This window comes from Vipera berus (assembly GCF_964194415.1).
Source record: "Vipera berus genome assembly, chromosome: 3".
In the NCBI taxonomy this organism is placed as follows: Eukaryota; Metazoa; Chordata; class Lepidosauria; order Squamata; family Viperidae; genus Vipera; species Vipera berus.
In genome coordinates this window covers 99,092,624-99,111,846 of record NC_138204.1, presented here as the reverse complement: position 1 = coordinate 99,111,846, position 19,223 = coordinate 99,092,624, and the positions used below count along the sequence as shown (strand labels likewise).

Here is a 19,223-nt window from a genome sequence, read left to right as displayed (position 1 = left end):
TGTGAATCACTCTTTTAAGGTCATGCCACAGCATTTCAATCGGGTTGAGGTCAGGACTCTGACTGGGCCACTCCAGAAGGCGTATTCTGTTTTGTTGAAGCCATTGTTTTGTTGAATTACTTGTATGCTTTGGGTCATTGTCCTGTTGCATCACCCATCCTCTGCGGAGCTTCAGTTGGCGGACAGATGGTCGTATGTTTTCCTGCAACATGTCCTGATAAACTCTGGAATTCATTTTCCCATCAATGACAACAATCTGTCCAGGCCCAGAGGCAGCAAAGCAGCCCCAAAACATGATGCTACCTCTGCCATGTTTTACAGTGGGGATGAGGTTTTGATGTTGGTGTGCTGTGCCTTTTTTCTCCACACATAGTGTTGTGTGTTTTTCCCAAACAACTCTATTTTGGTTTCATCTGTCCACAGTATATTTTGCCAGTAGTGCTGTGGAACATCCAGGTGCTCTTTTGCAAACTTCAAACATGCTGCAATATTTTTTTTTGGGACAGCAGTGGCTTCCTCCGTGGTGTCCTCCCATGTACTTCATTCTTCTTTAATGTTTTCCTTATTGTAGATGTGTCAACAAAAATGTTAGCATGTGCCAGAGATTTTTGTAGGTCTTTAGCTGACACTCTAGGATTCTTCTTTACCTCATTTAAGCATTATGCGCTGTGCTCTTGCAGTCATTTTTACAGGACGACCATGCCTAGGGAGAGTAGCAACAGTGCTAAACTTTCTCCATTTGTAGACAGTCTGTCTTACCGTGGACACATGAACATCAAGGCTTTTGGAGATACTTTTGTAACCCTTTCCAGCTTCACGCAAGTCAACAATTCTGGATAGTAGGTCTTCTGAGAGCTCTTTTCTGCGAGGCATGGTTCACATCAGACAGTGCTTCTTGAGACCAATAAACCCAAAACAGGTGTGTGTTTTTAAAGGGCAGGACAGCTGTCAGCAACACATCCAAGATCATCACACTGATTGGAGTCAAGGTTGGCTCACTCCTGGCTCCAATTAGCTCTTGGAGAAGTCATTAGGCTAGGGGTTCACATACTTTTTCCACCCTGCACTGTGAATGTTTCCATCTTATGTTCAATTAAAACATGACAACAGCTAATGTTTGTGTAGTATTATTTTAAGCAGACTGTGTTTTTCTATTGTTGTGACTTACATGACGTTTAGAGCGCATTTTATGGCCAATTCATGCAAAACTCCATGTAATCCCAAAGGGTTCACATACTTTTTCTTGCAACTGTATAATACATTAAATGTGATGATGCATGCTAAATAAGGTGTGGACTTTGTGTGCAAAATATCACAGTCAACTTCTACATTCATATAGTAACAGTAATCCTGAAGAAATTTATTAGAGAGAACTCTTCATCCAGAAAATTTAAATCAGGCTTTGTTTATTGAATGGATGAATGTTTAATTTCAACAATAGCTAAAAATTAAATAAGATTAGTAGACATAAAAATGGTATGCTGTTTTGTGCTCTTGAAAAAGTCTTTTATATCCAATATTCAGTCCAGTTGTAGACTAGAATACGCTATTTCCTTTGGCTGGAACATTACGTGGAGGTTTTATGTTATATGCTAAGGGTAATGTTTAAAAAGGGATGGGGAAAAGGTGCCCATTTCTGGAAGATTTTTTTTAAAAAAAAATTCTTACGTTTAGGATACAATGGTATCTTAAACCCTTACAGTGTTTATGATGCCTAGTTTGTCTCTTAACCTCCCTTTTTTCTTTACTTCTTTATATATTTATTTTCTTATTTCTTTTTTGCTTCTACTTTTTATTCTTTCATACTATTTTCTTTGATTTTTTGAGTTTAATTTATATTAATTTTTACTGTTGTAATCAAAATCCTTACTAAAAATTATAGCGTTTTGATTTTACATAGCCTGTGAAATAAATGCATCATTGTCATTGAAGTAAAAGTTCAGTTTGCGTATTATTTTACAAGTGATAGCTGGAATCAAGAGTTATATTTGATGTACTATAAGCATGAAGCTTGTGTTTTTCCTTTGGTGACAATAATATACACATCTTGCAAGTAGGAAAGCATTTCTAAGAGTAGCATTCTGCGAGAAAGTAAAAAAACACAGTGGAAGTGATTCACATTTAATGCTGGTCTCTCTGTTGTCATTTAGAATCTCATGTCATACTGTGATTTCCAGGAGAGATCCAAGAAACATTTTTTGCAACTAGAAAGTACCACATGCACTGACAAAAGACTCTTGAAGTATTCAGATTTTGAATACCAAAATGTTAACTATCACAGAAAGAAATTTGTTTATTTTTTTTTCCTTTTGTCCTTTCCCCAAAGATACTTAGAATATTTTATAAGCTGTTTCTGAAACTTTAAAAGGCCCTTTAGATTGTGAGAATGAAGGGTTTGCTTGGGGAATGAATTAAATGAAATATCCCTTCTCTGAGCATCCTAAAGGTAACAGATTGTAAGAATTACACTGGGTAGTTTTTCATGATTTCTCCCCTTTCCTAGCAATTAGTAGTTTTCATCCCACTTTTTGAGAAGGCATTTCAGTTCTATAAAATATTGTTCATCTCCAATCGCTAATGCTTAAATCTCAGAAAGACAAACAATTGTAGGCCTTATTTTAGTAGAATCCCTAAAAAGCGCTCATAAGAAAAGAAGCAGTTCCCAATCCAAATTAGTGTCCTGTGATATCTGAAAAGGCAACTATTTGGTATGCTCTCAAATTTATAGCAAATCTAGGAAAAGCTAACAATGTTTTAATGATTTCTAATTAATTGCTATGTGATGTCTTTTTTCTGATTTTGACAGCAAACAAAAAGTATGTAAACTGTAGAGAACTGTAGAGTAATCAACAGTAAACTTCAGGCTATTAAAACAAATTGTTAATTGTTGCAAGTTATTGAAGCTTCTAGATTTTTTAAAGAATGAGTCGGGAAGAATGAATGGGGGTAGTTCTGTTATTAGAGAAGTGCCTACCTAGGTACTTGGGTACTAGGTTTGGCTTTCCTCAGCCTTTCTGCACTTGCAAGCATCTCTAGCCCTTTTCCTCAGCCTGGCTGCACTCAGATGCATGCACCCACACACATACACATCCATGTTCCATTGCTCCCTGCAATCACACACATTGCATCCTCTTTATCTGGTCTCCCCTGTTCACACATACATTGCTTACACCCTCTTTCCCTGGCCTTTCTGCTACAGCATGTACTCTGCTCCCTAGTTTCCCAGACTTTCTGAGTTTGCACTGTACAAAGCACACACTCTTCCAACTCATGCATGCCCTTTGCTGGACCTCACAGGGTCTTTACCATCAATACCCCAAACCCTGTGTTATTTTAGTACTCCTTTCCTGAGACACTCTCTGCTGTTCCCTTAATGAGCTGCACATCTTAGGTAATGACAACAGCCAGTACTGGCTGGATTGCCATTGCTAAGTGATGTGGTCATGTGATGTCACACATTATTCCAGTATCTGAGGGGGTGCCACAAGGTAGAGGGGGTCAGGTTGTTCACCAGAGCACCAGAGGGAAGGACAAGAAACAATGATTGGAAACTGATCAAAGAGAGAAGCGACCTGGAATTAAGGAGAAACTTCCTGACAGTTAGGATAGTGGTCAGGAATTGTGCTGATCAATTAGCAGGGGTCCTGACAAGGATTTTTAACATCTCCTTGCAAACGGCATGTGTACCATCGTGCTTGAAAGCAACTACCATTGTCCCAGTCCCCAAGAAAACTGCAGTTGAGTTCCTGAATGACTACAGACCTGTTGCATTAACGTCTGTAGTCATGAAATGCTTCGAAAGATTGGTTCTCCAACATCTTAGGACATGCCTCCCACTGGACTTTGATAAACATCAATTTACCTACAGGGGAAATAGGTCGAGAAATGATGTCATAGCTACTGCTTTACACTCTGTAGCAAGTCATCTCGAGAGACCTGGAAGTTACGTCAGGATGCTTTTTGTTGACTACAGCTCGGCTTTCAACACCATTTTGCCGAGCATTCTCATCGAGAAGCTGACTGACTTGAAATTCTCTCCCGCCATCTGCGATTGGATTCAAGACTTTCTTAGGGATCGGTTACAAACAGTGAGGGTCAGGTCTGCTTTGTCCACCCCCCTGAAGCTTTGCACCGGCACACCACAGGGCTGTGTGCTTAGCCCCTACCTGTACTCTTTATACACTTATGATTGTGTATCATCTGACCCATCCACTGCGATAATCAAGTTCGCAGATGATACAACTGTGGTGGGTCTTATTACAGGTGGGGATGAGACAGCATATAGGGCGGAGGTACAAAAACTATCCATATGGTGTAGTAACAACAACTTGCACCTAAACATCGGCAAGACGAAAGAGATGGTGTTAGACTTCCGGAGAAAAAAAGGAGGAACCTGCCCCACTTTACATCGGGGAGGACTGTGTGGAGAGAGTTTCCTCCTTTAAATTTCTGGGAGTCTACCTCTGTGAAGATCTGACCTGGAAAGTTAACACAACCCAGGTGGCTAGAAAGGCCCAACAGAGGCTTCACTTTCTTAGGGTCTTGCAGAAGAACAGGGTAGAACAACGGCTAATGACCCTCTTTTGCCGGTCTACTATAGAGAGCGTCCTCTCGTATGGTATTGTGGTTTGGTATGCTGGTCTGACAGCCGTGGACAGGAAAGTATTGCAGAGGGTAGTGAGCACAGCACAAGACATTGTGGGCTGTTCCCTGACACTACTGGATGACATCGCCAGGGCTCGTTGCCTTGGAAGACTGAGGAAGATTCTCAGGGATGACTCACACCCTGGACGGTATCTCTTTACTCTCCTACCATCGGGTAGGAGATATAGGAGTATAGCCAGCCGTACCAACAGGCTGAAAAACAGCTTTTATCCGTAGGCTGTTAGGCTTTTGAATGGGATATCTCTGTGAACTTACGCAGAATTGACTTGGGAGGCCAGTGTGTGGTGTAGTTGGTTCACATGGTGTGGTAGGATGGAGGGTTTGTTGTCACTGTGTGTTGGGGGGAGAGAGCATGGGGGGAGGCTCAGCTAATCTCAATGTACACATGTTGTACTTTGACAATAAAGGTGGTTGTTGTTGTTGTTGTTGTTGTTGTTGTTATTATTATTATTATTATTATTATTATTATTATTATTATTATTATTATCTACCAGTGGAATAGATAACTTTTAGAAAATAGAGTAACATTATAATTAAACAGATAAGATATTAGACTTTGGTATGAAAAGGAAAAAGGGAGAAGTGAAGAAGTTAAGATAAGGGAAGCTTTTGGTCACCTAAATATAAAGTACTTGGAAATCATAAATAATAGTGTTTTCTTGAATATTGATGGGAAATTAAAGTTTGGCGGGGGAAGCAATAAGAGGATATTGTTTATACAAGGACATTAAGTGCAAGCACAATCAAGATACTGTATGTATAGGCTAAAAATATTGATAAATGTAACAAAGATGTTTCTACTTAGTTGAAAATAAGAATTGTGTTTGCCCAATATGAGATAACAGATATTATTGGAAAGAGAGAGGAAGTATTTGATGTTCTAATATTAGACTTAAACTAAAAAATTATGTATATTACTGAATTATTGGTTAACCCAGACAACACTTCTAATGTTTTTGATTTCTTAGGGGATACTGTACTATCAATTAGACAATTGAAAATGGTGGAAAATCGATAACTTTTAGAAAACAGAGCAATATTATAATCAAATAGATAATATATGTAACCAGAATATTAGACTTTAGTATGAAAAGGAAAAAAGGGAGAAGTTGAGATAAGGGAAACTTTTGATCACCTAAACATATAATACTTGGAAATCATAAATTTACTTTGAATATTGATGGGAAATTAAAGCCTGGAAAAAAAGCAATAACAGGACATTGATTGTATACAAGGATTAAGTGCAAATGCAATTAAGATATGTATAAGCTAAAAATTATTGATAACTGTAACAAAGATGTTTTTATTTAGATGATAACAATAAGAATTGTATTAGCCTAATATGAGATAACTGTCAGAATCCATTTACAGGTGAAACTCGAAAAATTAGAATATCATGCAAAAGTTCATTTATTTCAGTAATGCAACTTAAAAGGGGAAACTAATATATGAGATAGACTCATTACATGCAAAGCAAGATAGTTCAAGCTGTGATTTGTTGTAATTGTGATGATTATGGCTTACAGCTCATGAAAACCCCAAATCCACAATCTCAGAAAATTAGAATATTGTGAAAAGGTGAAATATTCTAGGCTCAAAGTGTCCCACTCTAATCAGCTAATTAAGCCATAACACCTGCAAAGGGTTCCTGAGCCTTTAAATGGTCTCTCAGTCTGGTTCAGTAGGAATCACAATCATGGAGAAGACTGATGACCTGACAGTTGTGCAGAAAACCATCATTGACACCCTCCATAAGGAGGGAAAGCCTCAAAAGGTGATTGCAAAAGAAGTTGGATGTTCCCAAAGTGCTGTATCAAAGCACATTAATAGAAAGTTATGTGGAAGGGAAAAGTATGGAAGAAAAAGGTGCACAAGCAGCAGGGATGACCGCAGCCTGGAGAGGATTGTCAGGAAAAGGCCATTCAAAAGTGTTGGGGACTTTCACAAGGAGTGGACTGAGGCTGGAGTCAGTGCATCAAGAGCCACCATACACAGACGGATCCTGGACATGGGTTTCAAATGTCGTATTCCTCTTGTCAAGCCGCTCCTGAACAACAAACAACGTCAGAAGCGTCTTACCTGGGCTAAAGAAAAACAGACCTGGTCTGTTGCTCAGTGGTCCAAAGTCCTCTTTTCTGATGAAAGTAACTTTTGCATCTCATTTGGAAACCAAGGACCCAGAGTCTGGAGGAAGAATGGAGAGGCACACACTGCAAGATGCTTGAAGTCCAGTGTGAAGTTTCCACAGTCTGTGTTGATTTGGGGAGCCATGTCATCTGCTGGTGTTGGTCCACTGTGCTTCATTAAGTCCAGGGTCAACGCAGCCGTCTACCAGGAGATTTTGGAGCACTTCATGCTTCCTTCCACAGACGAGCTTTATGGGGATGCTGACTTCATTTTCCAGCAGGACTTGACACCTGCCCACACTGCCAAAAGCACCAAAACCTGGTTCAATGACTATGGGATTACTGTGCTTGATTGGCCAGCAAGCTCACCTGACCTGAACCCCATAGAGAATCTATGGGGCATTGCCAAGAGAAAGATGAGACATGAGATCGAACAATGCAGAAGAGCTGAAGGCCACTATTGTAGCATCCTGGTGTTCCATAATACCTCAGCAGTGCCACAGGCTGATAGCTTCCATGCCACGCTGCATTGAGGCAGTAATTGCTGCAAAAGGGGCCCAAACCAAGTACTGAGTACATATGCATGCTTATACTTTTCAGAGGTCCGATATTGTTCTATGTACACTCCTTGTTTTATTGATTGCACGTAATATTCTAATTTTCTGAGATTGTGGATTTGGGGTTTTCATGACCTGTACGCCATAATCATCACAATTATGACAAATCATGGCTTGAACTATCTTGCTTTGCATCTCATATATTAGTTTCCCCTTTTAAGTTGCATTACTAAAATAAATGAACTTTTGCACGATATTCTAATTTTTTGAGTTTCACCTGTATATCCCATTCCTAAATCCCTATCTGTATACCCCCGAATCTCACACCCCTCACTGGATTCTGCCATTCTCAAGGAGGAGGAGAGAAGATATTAATTGGCCATCCCTATCCATTAGATGCAAGGTTGTTTATTCAGCCTGCCTGGAGGCCGTCATCAAAGACCAGGGAAAGAACCTTTGAACTGAGAAGAACAAAGAAAGGGTGGGGGAGAGATTCTGGTTTGTATCTCCGATTGGAATCTGAAGGGGAGGAAGTAAATGTCGTAAAGGCATGGAAGATCCCTTTTCCCATGGAAGGTTTTCACACCTGAACCTTAATTGATCCAGGACTGACCAAATGGACTGAGGGGAGGGGGTTTTACTCCAGGACACTTTAAAAGTATCAATCTGCAACAGAGTTTCCAGATCCTGTCTAGATTTTCCACTGACAATCATGTTTTAGTAAAAGTTCCTGCTTGGAAAATCCTGTCTCCAAGAGTTCTTCTTTCCTAAGACGTAGATTGGGGTGGGTCCTAACAATAACAGTTATTAATGGAAAAAAGAGGAAATATCTGATGTTGTAACATGAGATTTATACTAAAGATTTATGTATACTATTGAACTATTGATTAACCCAGTCATTATGTTGCTTTTTAAATATCCAGCTGTAAAAGAGAAAATCAATAAAACATTTTTTTAAAAAAAACAGTGGAATAGCTTGCCCCCAGAAATCGAGAGCGCTTCATCACTGGAAATTTTTAAGAAGAAACTAGACAGTCACCTGTCTGAGAAGATATAGGTTCTCTTGTTTGAGCAGGGGGCTGGATTATTCCTATTCTATTCTATTCTATTCTATTCTATTCTATTCTATTCTATTCTATTCTATTCTATTCTATTCTATTCTATTCTATTCCAACTGCAATACTTAGTGACAGCCACCCCAGCAAATTACAGTTATAACTTGAGGACTACCTATAATACGCTTTATAGCATAAGGCCTGATTATTTGAGGTAGCACCAGTGGTGGGTTTCAGCCGGTTTGCACCAGTTCGACAGAACCAGTAGCTAATTTGAAATTGGCAAACCGACTGAAGCCCTAGCCCTTTTTTGCAAGGCCCAGAACTGCATGGATGCCACTTCTGGAAGTGGGCCTTGGTGGTCCAGGCCCAGAACGGATTTCCAGAAATAGTGTCCACGCATTGTTCATGTATTTGAATCACACCACTGGGTAGCGCCTCTCTCTAATAGTGTCTGCTATCCACTAAGGCTGAGCAGAATGGATGTACTTGGGGGGGTCTCCTCAATTATAAAGTGTCAAAGGCTTCAGTGGCATGTCTTCCCTGTTCTGGCATTAATTCTCTGGAACAGCATTGTTTTTATTGCTTCCCTCCTGATGATGTTCAGAAAGGCATTAAAAACCTGGCTGTCCTCCCAGGCCTTGGAGCAGAATCGTAGATGAGCCATGATAAGATTTATTTTTTTAAAAAAAATATCTATGGTTTCCTGGATGCATTTCATCTACTTCCCTTTTTTTAGTCAATTTGACATTAGCCTTAAACAAACAAATGAATTAATTAATGTTCAGAACATTAACAACATTTAGATTAAGAGTGGGGCAGCATTTTGAGCAAATTTCTGATTAGAATGGTTAGCCCCTTGTGCAGTTAATATTGGTGCCACTAAATTAATTTAAATGTAATTAAACTGGAAGAAAAAAAATGCTTCTGGAAAGTAAGGCTTGTCTTAGGATGGTTTCTTGTTTGATAAATGCAGTTAGCAGTTGTATCTCCATTATCCCAGAGAGGTTTAAAATGTGGTATCTTGTTTCTTTGGAATCTGTTTAATAACGCACAGCTTTTGCTTTACAGTAAGCTTCATAATTCAGTGCTTACTCATTCCTTTGCCACTGCTATTTATTCCAACTACTCTTGGAAATTACTTCATCAATCCATGATTCTTGTTTACTTTTGGCATAGTAAGAACTTTACATTTTGGCACAACAAATTTTATGTATGTATGTATATATGTATGTTTGTTTTCTGAGGTTTTCGTGGGTGTTTGCATGTAGATCTTTGGTCATTCGGGTTTTTTCCCACGTAGAATTGAAGGTATAAGAGCAACGTTTCGACGAAATCTCATCCGTCATCCTCAGGCTGGTGGCTTCAGCTTCGTTCTTCTGGGAGAAGTGTGTGGTAGTGGCTGTTTGTTCTTCTTTTTGTATGTATATATGTATGTATATTTACACAAATATGAGCTGCCACTGCTGTGGCTACTGCCTGTAGATGGCCTTGGGCTAGGCTGAAACAGGAAATAAGATTTGTCCCGTGTCTGGGACCAAGCAAGTACATTCAAAATACTTAACAAACATTTAACACATATCTCCCTTGCTTCTCAGCTAACACAGAGAGAGAGAGAGAGCCTGTGGCCTAGGGGTTAAAACAACTGCTTAAGATGCAGTTGGTCCAGGTTTGAATCTCAGAAGGGTATGGCTGACTGATGAGAACAAATAAGTTTGAAATTGATCATATCTGTCTCCCTTTATTCTTTGTTAGCAAGCCAAAAAATTTACACAAATATGAGCTGCCACTGCTGTGGCTACTGCCTGTAGATGGCCTTGGGCTAGGCTGAAACAGGAAATAGGATTTGTCCCGTGTCTGGGACCAAGCAAGTGCATTCAAAATACTTAACAAACATTCAGCATATACCGTATATACTTGAGTATAAGCCGAATTTTTCAGCCCACTTTTTGGGCTGAAAAATTCCACTTCGGCTTATACTCCAGTCAACAAAAAAACTTACCGAGGACTTGTGCGCGGCCGAGGCTTTGGTGCTTCCGGGATCGCGCGCACCTCTCCCAAGCCACCGCCGTCCGAGACCTCCCCAAACCTCCCCAAACGTCGGCAGGTCTCCGTTCCTCCTGCCGACGTTTGGGGAGGTTTGGGCGCCTCCCCAAACCTCCCCAGGTCTCCGTTCCTCCGCGCAGACCTGCCGACGTTTGGGGAGGTTTGGGCGCCTCCCCAAACGTCGGCAGGTCTCCGTTCCTCCTGCCGACGTTTGGGGAGGTTTGGGCACCTCCCCAGGTCTCCGTTCCTCCGCGCAGACCTGCCGACGTTTGGGGAGGTTTGGGCGCCTCCCCAAACCTCCCCAGGTCTCCGTTCCTCCTGCCGACGTTTGGGGAGGTTTGGGCGCCTCCCCAGGTCTCCGTTCCTCCGCGCAGACCTGCCGACGTTTGGGGAGGTTTGGGCGCCTCCCCAAACCTCCCCAAACGTCGGCAGGTCTCCGTTCCTCCTGCCGACGTTTGGGGAGGTTTGGGCGCCTCCCCAAACCTCCCCAGATCTCCGTTCCTCCGCGCAGACCTGCCGACGTTTGGGGAGGTTTGGGCGCCTCCCCAAACCTCCCCAAACGTCGGCAGGTCTCCGTTCCTCCTGCCGACGTTTGGGGAGGTTTGGGCACCTCCCCAAACCTCCCCAGGTCTCCGTTCCTCCGCGCAGACCTGCCGACGTTTGGGGAGGTTTGGGCGCCTCCCCAAACCTCCCCAGGTCTCCGTTCCTCCGCGCAGACCTGCCGACGTTTGGGGAGGTTTGGGCGCCTCCCCAAACCTCCCCAGGTCTCCGTTCCTCCTGCCGACGTTTGGGGAGGTTTGGGCGCCTCCCCAAACCTCCCCAGGTCTCCGTTCCTCCGCGCAGACCTGCCGACGTTTGGGGAGGTTTGGGCGCCTCCCCAAACCTCCCCAGGTCTCCGTTCCTCCTGCCGACGTTTGGGGAGGTTTGGGCGCCTCCCCAGGTCTCCGTTCCTCCGCGCAGACCTGCCGACGTTTGGGGAGGTTTGGGCGCCTCCCCAAACCTCCCCAAACGTCGGCAGGTCTCCGTTCCTCCTGCCGACGTTTGGGGAGGTTTGGGCGCCTCCCCAAACCTCCCCAGGTCTCCGTTCCTCCGCGCAGACCTGCCGACGTTTGGGGAGGTTTGGGCGCCTCCCCAAACCTCCCCAAACGGCAGGTCTCCGTTCCTCCTGCCGACGTTTGGGGAGGTTTGGGCACCTCCCCAAACCTCCCCAGGTCTCCGTTCCTCCGCGCAGACCTGCCGACGTTTGGGGAGGTTTGGGCGCCTCCCCAAACCTCCCCAGGTCTCCGTTCCTCTGCGCAGACCTGCCGACGTTTGGGGAGGTTTGGGCGCCTCCCCAAACCTCCCCAAACGTCGCGCAGACCTGCCGACGTTTGGGGAGGTGCCCAAACCTCCCCAAACGTCGGCAGGTCTGCGCGGAGGAACGGAGACCTGGGGAGGTTTGGGGAGGCGCCCAAACCTCCCCAAACGTCGGCAGGAGGAACGGAGACCTGGGGAGGTTTGGGGAGGCGCCCAAACCTCCCCAAACGTCGGCAGGTCTGCGCGGAGGAACGGAGACCTGGGGAGGTTTGGGGAGGTGCCCAAACCTCCCCAAACGTCGGCAGGAGGAACGGAGACCTGGGGAGGTTTGGGGAGGCGCCCAAACCTCCCCAAACGTCGGCAGGTCTGCGCGGAGGAACGGAGACCTGGGGAGGTTTGGGGAGGCGCCCAAACCTCCCCAAACGTCGGCAGGAGGAACGGAGACCTGGGGAGGTTTGGGGAGGCGCCCAAACCTCCCCAAACATCGGCAGGTCTGCGCGGAGGAACGGAGACCTGGGGAGGTTTGGGGAGGTGCCCAAACCTCCCCAAACGTCGGCAGGAGGAACGGAGACCTGCCGACGTTTGGGGAGGTTTGGGGAGGCGCCCAAACCTCCTCAAACGTCGGCAGGAGGAACGGAGACCTGGGGCGGTTTGGGGAGGCGCCCAAACCTCCCCAAACGTCGGCAGGTCTGCGCGGAGGAACGGAGACCTGGGGAGGTTTGGGGAGGCGCCCAAACCTCCCCAAACGTCGGCAGGAGGAACGGAGACCTGCCGACGTTTGGGGAGGCGCCCAAACCTCCCCAAACGTCGGCAGGTCTGTGCGGAGGAACGGAGACCTGCCGACGTTTGGGGAGGTTTGGGGAGGCGCCCAAACCTCCCCAAACGTCGGCAGGAGGAACGGAGACCTGCCAACGTTTGGGGAGGTTTGGGGAGGCGCCCAAACCTCCCCAAACGTCGGCAGGTCTGCGCGGAGGAACGGAGACCTGCCGACGTTTGGGGAGGTTTGGGGAGGTGCGCGCGCACCTCCCCAAACCTCCCTAAACTTCGGCAGGTCTCCGGACGGCGGCGGCTTGGGAGAGGTGCGCGCGATCCTGGAAGCACCGAAGCCTCGGCCGCGCGCAAGTCCTCGGTAAGCTCCGGGCGGTCACTTGCTTCGCGTCTTCTGAGGGAAGGGGGGGCGACTGGAACGGGCGTGTTTCCTCGCCTGCTGGGCGCCGCGATTTGCCCGGGGAACGCGCGGGCCCCGAATGGCAGCGTGGAGCGAGGAAGCGGACAGCCAGGGCTTCCCCGAGAGCCGCGGCCACACAGGGTATTCCTGTGTATTCAGGCTTGCAAAATGGCGGATCGAGCCTCTGCTGGCGGCAGAGGCTTGCAGAGCGCGGATCCAGCCTCCGCCAGCGGCGGAGGCTTGCAGAACGGCGGATCGGCTTATACTCAAGTCAACAACTTTTCCCAGTTTTTGGGGGTGAAATTGGGGGTCTCGGCTTATACTCGAGTCGGCTTATACTCAAGTATATACGGTATGCATATATATGTATATATGTATGTGTGTGTATATATATATGTGTGTGTGTGTGTGTATGTGTGTGTGTGTGTGTATTACTATTATCAAAAAAGTTCTCATGAATATTTATCAATCATTTAATCTTAGATATATGTTCCTAGCATGTTATGATCAATTTATTTCTTTTTACCTAACTTTGAAGAAGGGAAAAAATTGGAAACTTAAGTATGTAAAGTAGAACAAAAAATCCAAATTTCTAAATAGTCAAGATTACCAAACATGAGGTCCCCTGATGTTTATATAAACTTATAGTTTGTATCTACTTGTTATGCTTTAATGTTTTCATAATGATAATAAATAAGATAGAGCCATTTAGTATATTACAAATGTTTTTATAGAGCTCAGCTGCTGAATACGTTCATTATTACTTAGAATTAACAGTAATGGGGGACATCTGTTGTGTACATATGCCATTCAAGAAGAAGTGCATATTGAGAGCTGATGCAAATTGGTTAAATATGTGCCTTTTATAAAATGCTAATTTGTCATTTTTAAGCTTCTCCTAAAAGGAATACTGCATTTCATTTATATGGCTTCTCTTTCAGCATAGTTAAAAGAACATTTTTTTCCTCACTTTAAATGTTCAATGTTTTAATTTTCCCTCAAGGCTTACATTTTTCCTGCCTTTTACCTGTTTATATATATATTAAGTTGGGACCCTTTTTCTGGTTTTGGAAGAAGAGTAGAATATATGTTTTTAAATGAAGCATTATACTTAGCTTATCAACTTATTTCATAATATAGAATTGCATATTGATAATGTTGTACTTTATCTTATCATACCTTTTAAATGATTGAAGTAGATTCTATTTTATTCAAAAGAAAGAAAGACTATCTTTCCCCAAATTGAACAGGCTTAGCTTTGCTGAAAATATGATATGCATGCAGAAAAGGACTTTTCCCCACTGTCATATCATCCTTTTTGGTAGGGGAGTAATTTTAAATGTAGCTGGGCATGGGAATGTTCTATTTTCAGTAAATATATAAGAAATTTAGCCTAGTCAATACACTAAGTCAGTGGTTCTCAACCTGTGGTCCACGGACCCCTGGGATTCTGCGATGTCATCACAGGGGGTCTGCGAACCATTGAAGAGAAGTTATGATTTAAATCTTAAATCTTGATGGCCTGTGGCCACAAAAGGTATTTGAAGGGGGTCCATGGTAAAGAAAAGAAATTATTATTATTATTATTATTATTATTATTATTATTATTATTATTATTATTATTATTTTATTTGTATACCGCCCTTCTCCCGAAGGACTCACTGGACGAAGTAATTCAACAGAAAGACATTTCTTAGACTACATTTGCTGAAAATAGAATGTCTCCAGTCTCAGCTGCATTTAAAATTATTCCACCACCACCACCATTTAAAATTATTCCACCACCACCACATACCACCACCGTGTGTGTGTGTGTGTATTCCTATATTCTGTATTGATGATCCTTGACTCACTGGTCCATTGACTTGTGTACAATTATGTACTTCTCCATTGTCATGCCAATATTTTAGCCATAACTGTTGACATACAGAATTTAGGATCTAAAGTGGGAAGGTTAGGTTCAGTTTAAGAATATATTCAGTATACTTTAAGTAACTGACATATGACTGTTGTGAAAATTTTGCTCATCTTGAGCCGTGGGATTTGTAGAATTACTCCACCTTCCCCAATATAATAGTAATGCTAGGAGTGAAACTTAATGCCTTGCATTTCATTCACACGTGAATACAGTTTTATTTTCTATGTCTGTTGCATGTTTAATTATTTTTAGTCTTACAGCTATATTTTCTACCTATATTCTGATTTATTAAGAATATTCATTTTATAGTTTATATCAGTTACTTGTGTAACATCATTCTGAAATGATGTAAAACAAAGTAAATACAGTTATTTATTTACTTATTTATTTATTATTTGTTTGCATATTTTAGAACTTTGCCAAGAATATATTTGCAATTCTTCAGTCAGTCAAAGCTAGAGAAGAAGGCCGTGCACCTGAGCAACGACCAGCACCAAATACTGCACCAATGGTAATACTGCAATAGAAATTCTTTTGCTGGAGGGGTTGTGTGTGTGTGTGTGTGTAAGTAAAAAAGACGTTGAGACTCTAGAAAGTACAGAGAAGAGCAACAAAGATGATTAGGGGACTGGCAGCTAAAACATATAAGGTTGCTGCAATTGGGTATGTCTAGTTCACAGGTCTGCAACCCGCGGCTCCAGAGCCGCATGCGGCTCTTTCAGCCGTCTCCTGCGGCTCCCAGTCCTCTGCTATGTGTACTCCAAAAAAAAGTGAGACTAAAAAATTTCAACCAATCAATTCAAATATGCAGGGTAGGTGCATATCTCACCTTGGCTCCACTCTTCAGTCAAACTCTGTTTTGCGCATGCACGCATGTATGCACATGTGCACACATTTTTTGCGGCTCCCAGTTTTTCCTTTTGTGAGGGAACTGGTTCCGAGTGGCTCTTTCACTGTTTCAGGTTGCTGACCCCTGGTCTAGTTTAATGAAGAGAAGGGTTAGGGGTGACACAGTAACAGTGTTCCAATATCTCAGGGATTGCCACAAAGAAGAGGGAGTCATGCTATTCTCCAAAGCACCTGAGGGCAGGACAAGAAACAATGGATGGAAATTAATCAAAGAGAAATGCAGCCTAGAACTAAGGAGAAATTTCCTGACAGTTAGAACAATTAATTAGTGGAACAACCTGCCTCTAGAAGTTGTGAATGCTCCAGCACTGAAAGTTTTTAAGAAGAGACTGGATAACCATTTGTCTGAAAGGGTATAGAGTTTCCTGTCTGAGCAGGGGTTTGGACTAGATGACCTCCAGGTCCCTTCCAACTACTACTACTACTACTACTATTAATTATTATTATTATTATTATTATTATTATTATTATTATTATTATTATTATTATTATTATTATTATTATTATTATTATTATTATTATTACAACCTCAACATTCAAATTGACTGGCACTGATGGTTGACACGGGTTGCTGCCCAGCATCCTAGGTATCAACCAGGTACCTCCTTAAAATGTAAGATGTTCCTAATTGCACATTTTTTTTGTAGCATTCCTGGAGTTATTGCAGGAAGCTGCAGTTTCTTGATGTATTTTGCAAAGTTTTTGGACATAGTTCCCAGTGCCCTGATGACAATGGGTATCACTGTTACATGTTTCATCCATATTATTATCATCATCATCATCATTATCATTATTATATAAAGAGAGAGAGTGTGTGTGTCTTTGCTCAGTGACCACTTGTTAAGCAACCAAAATTATGAAGACACTGAACAAGGAGACTTATGACTAGTGTTAGTGTGATATTCACAGAGTAAATTTGATTGAAAATTAACTTTCTTTGAAGTTACCTATATATTAAATGATTTATGTATTATCTATACTATTCAGGCATAAATAGAAAATGTTTGCAAACAAATGTAACTGATACAAAATCACCTTTTCCTTTATTTTCAGGATCCAACTTTAAGAAACAAGCAACCTATTCCAGCTGCCTATAACAGATATGATCAGGAAAGATTTAAAGGGAAGGAAGGTAAGAGCATACACCACAATGAAAGAAACACATATATTTTGAAATTTTTGGAGTTGCCAGTTTTGGCTCTAGAAAATAATATTGAAGTAATTAAAACAACTAAATGTCAACTTTATCATTTTTTAATTTTATTTTCATTATACTTAGTTTGCTGTAATGATACTACAGCTTGGTGTTCTCCTAAATTTGTGCTTTATACAGTATTGATTTAGATGCAATCCCAAATCATCTTTCTACTTCACCTCTGCTAAAAACAGTGAGCAATTGTGTGTGTGTGTGTGTGTGTGTGTGTGTGTGTTGTGTTTTCTTTTTCTTTTTTTTTTGGAAGTATGAAGCAGAAAAACCAGAGTTATCATTTATGTTTTACTTTTCTATTAGTGATATATCTAGGATGTTTTCAGTTGTTATTCAACAGAATCCTGCCTTTATACCACATGCATATAACACTTTGATTTTCAGAAAGCATAACCATTAAATTGTTCAAGTTCATCTATTGTTATTTTTCTAGTGTATCTGTGTATATATGAAATGCGACCAATTAGCTGTTCTATATTGCAATCATTTCTTGAGAGGCTTATGAATAATCGATAAAAGCTAACAACTGAAAAGAAGAAGATTCTAGAACAATATCCATAATAGATATTTTATTTTATTATTTTATTTTCACACAACAGCTGGGAAATAGGAAGAAATGGTTTCAAAATCAGGCAGCATATATTTAATAAAAATACCTTATTTTCTTCTTATTAAGTCAAAACTATGTATCTTTTCTTCTATGCTGTTTTAGCAGATTCAGTTCTATGTGCTTATGTGCATACATATGCAAACAATTGTATATTTCCAACCAATCATTTGTCCCAAAAATGTGTTTATTTTTAAACTTATTATTCTGGGCCTAGCCATATAAATGTCCTGCTTGCCCTATTATCTATAATATTGGTAAACTAGCAAGGATTTGGTGTGTGCATAAATAGTATGGCATAAATAACTTTGTTCCTCCTGTTTGGAATATCTGTCAATTCTTTTTTTCTCTGTGAAGAGTAAAATGGTGATTTGTATATTGTAAACATAGATAAAATTGGTGAAAGAAGAGGTTGGAATGAAAAGTTCATAACATCATGGTGCCTTAAAAATACTGATTGCTTATTTTGGTGAACAGTTTCACTGCTATTTCATTTTTCATCTGTTGGGTAATGGTGATATAATTTTATGTTATTTATGATTATTATTATTATGGCCCCCATACTTAAGAAATTTGTACTTGGGCAAGTCTATACAAGACTACTTCAAAAGCAGCTAAAGGTAAAGGTAAAGTTTCCCCCGCACGTGCGTCATTTTTTTTAAAAAAAACACATTTTTATAATTGGATTGGAATAGCTACCACTTAATAAAAATAATTTTTATTCTATGGCACACCAAATGTATGGAAAATGGGCTTAATTGTAAAAACAGTACAGACTTACAACTATCATCTCTTGTTTTACTACCCTCATTGTCAGTGTTGCTGTTGCTGCTTTTAGTGTCTTGGTACATCTGTATCTTTTCAGTACTATATTATTGGTAATTTTTATCTCATCTTCTCATTTCATACAAATTAATTCTTAATAGTTTTCTTAACTACTTTAAATTTTGTTTTCATCTTCAAAGCCAATTCATCTATGGTTTTATTTAATTGCTCACTTTATGAAAAGTCATGTGGTGAAGCTCAAGTACAAAATATTATAATGAATGCAAAAATAGAAGGAAAAAAAGGATAAAGAAATAAAAAGCTCCATATTTCTTTCAGTCAGCTATTGAATATGTCACATGGACATATATTTGCATGTGCTCAGTGGAATAAAGCTATGAAAGATTATCAAATGCCTTTTGAGCGTCTAAGAATATTAATGCCATTTGTTTCCCTGGATGTAGCTCATAGTATTCTAATACATCTATTATCACTCTTAAGTTATTTTTAATTTGTCTCTTTGGTAAAAAGCCATTTTGATCTGGGCGTATAAATTCAACTAAATATTTTTTCAATCCGCCATTATTGAAGTGAAAATTTTATAATCCACATTGAGCAATGAGATCGGTCTATAGTTCTTAATCTGGGTCAAATCCGAATCTTCTTTTGGTATTAAAGTAATATTTGCTGCAATCCACGTCATTGGCATTTTAGCTTCTAATAAAAGTCCATTACAAACGTCTTTCAACGGTTCGCTTAATCTCTCTTGTAAGTTCTTATATAACTCCGCCGGAAGTCCATCTGGACCTGGTGTTTTCCCATTTTTTGGTCTCTTTTTAGCCTCTGTTATTTCCATCATTGTAACCCTTTCATCTAACATATTTTTAAATGTCTCTGAAATCTT

At 41.3% G+C, this 19,223-nt stretch overlaps 1 protein-coding gene across 1 annotated transcript in view; it reads left to right on the top strand.

Moving 5' to 3' along the window:
- CDC73 (cell division cycle 73) overlaps nucleotides 1-19,223 on the top strand; it is a 131,208-nt gene that overhangs the window by 24,593 nt on the left and 87,392 nt on the right. The window contains exons 8-9 of the mRNA XM_081325899.1: nucleotides 15,244-15,342; nucleotides 16,794-16,872. Of these exons, the coding sequence (XP_081182025.1) occupies nucleotides 15,244-15,342; nucleotides 16,794-16,872 (178 nt within the window). The remainder of the gene's footprint in view (nucleotides 1-15,243; nucleotides 15,343-16,793; nucleotides 16,873-19,223) is intronic.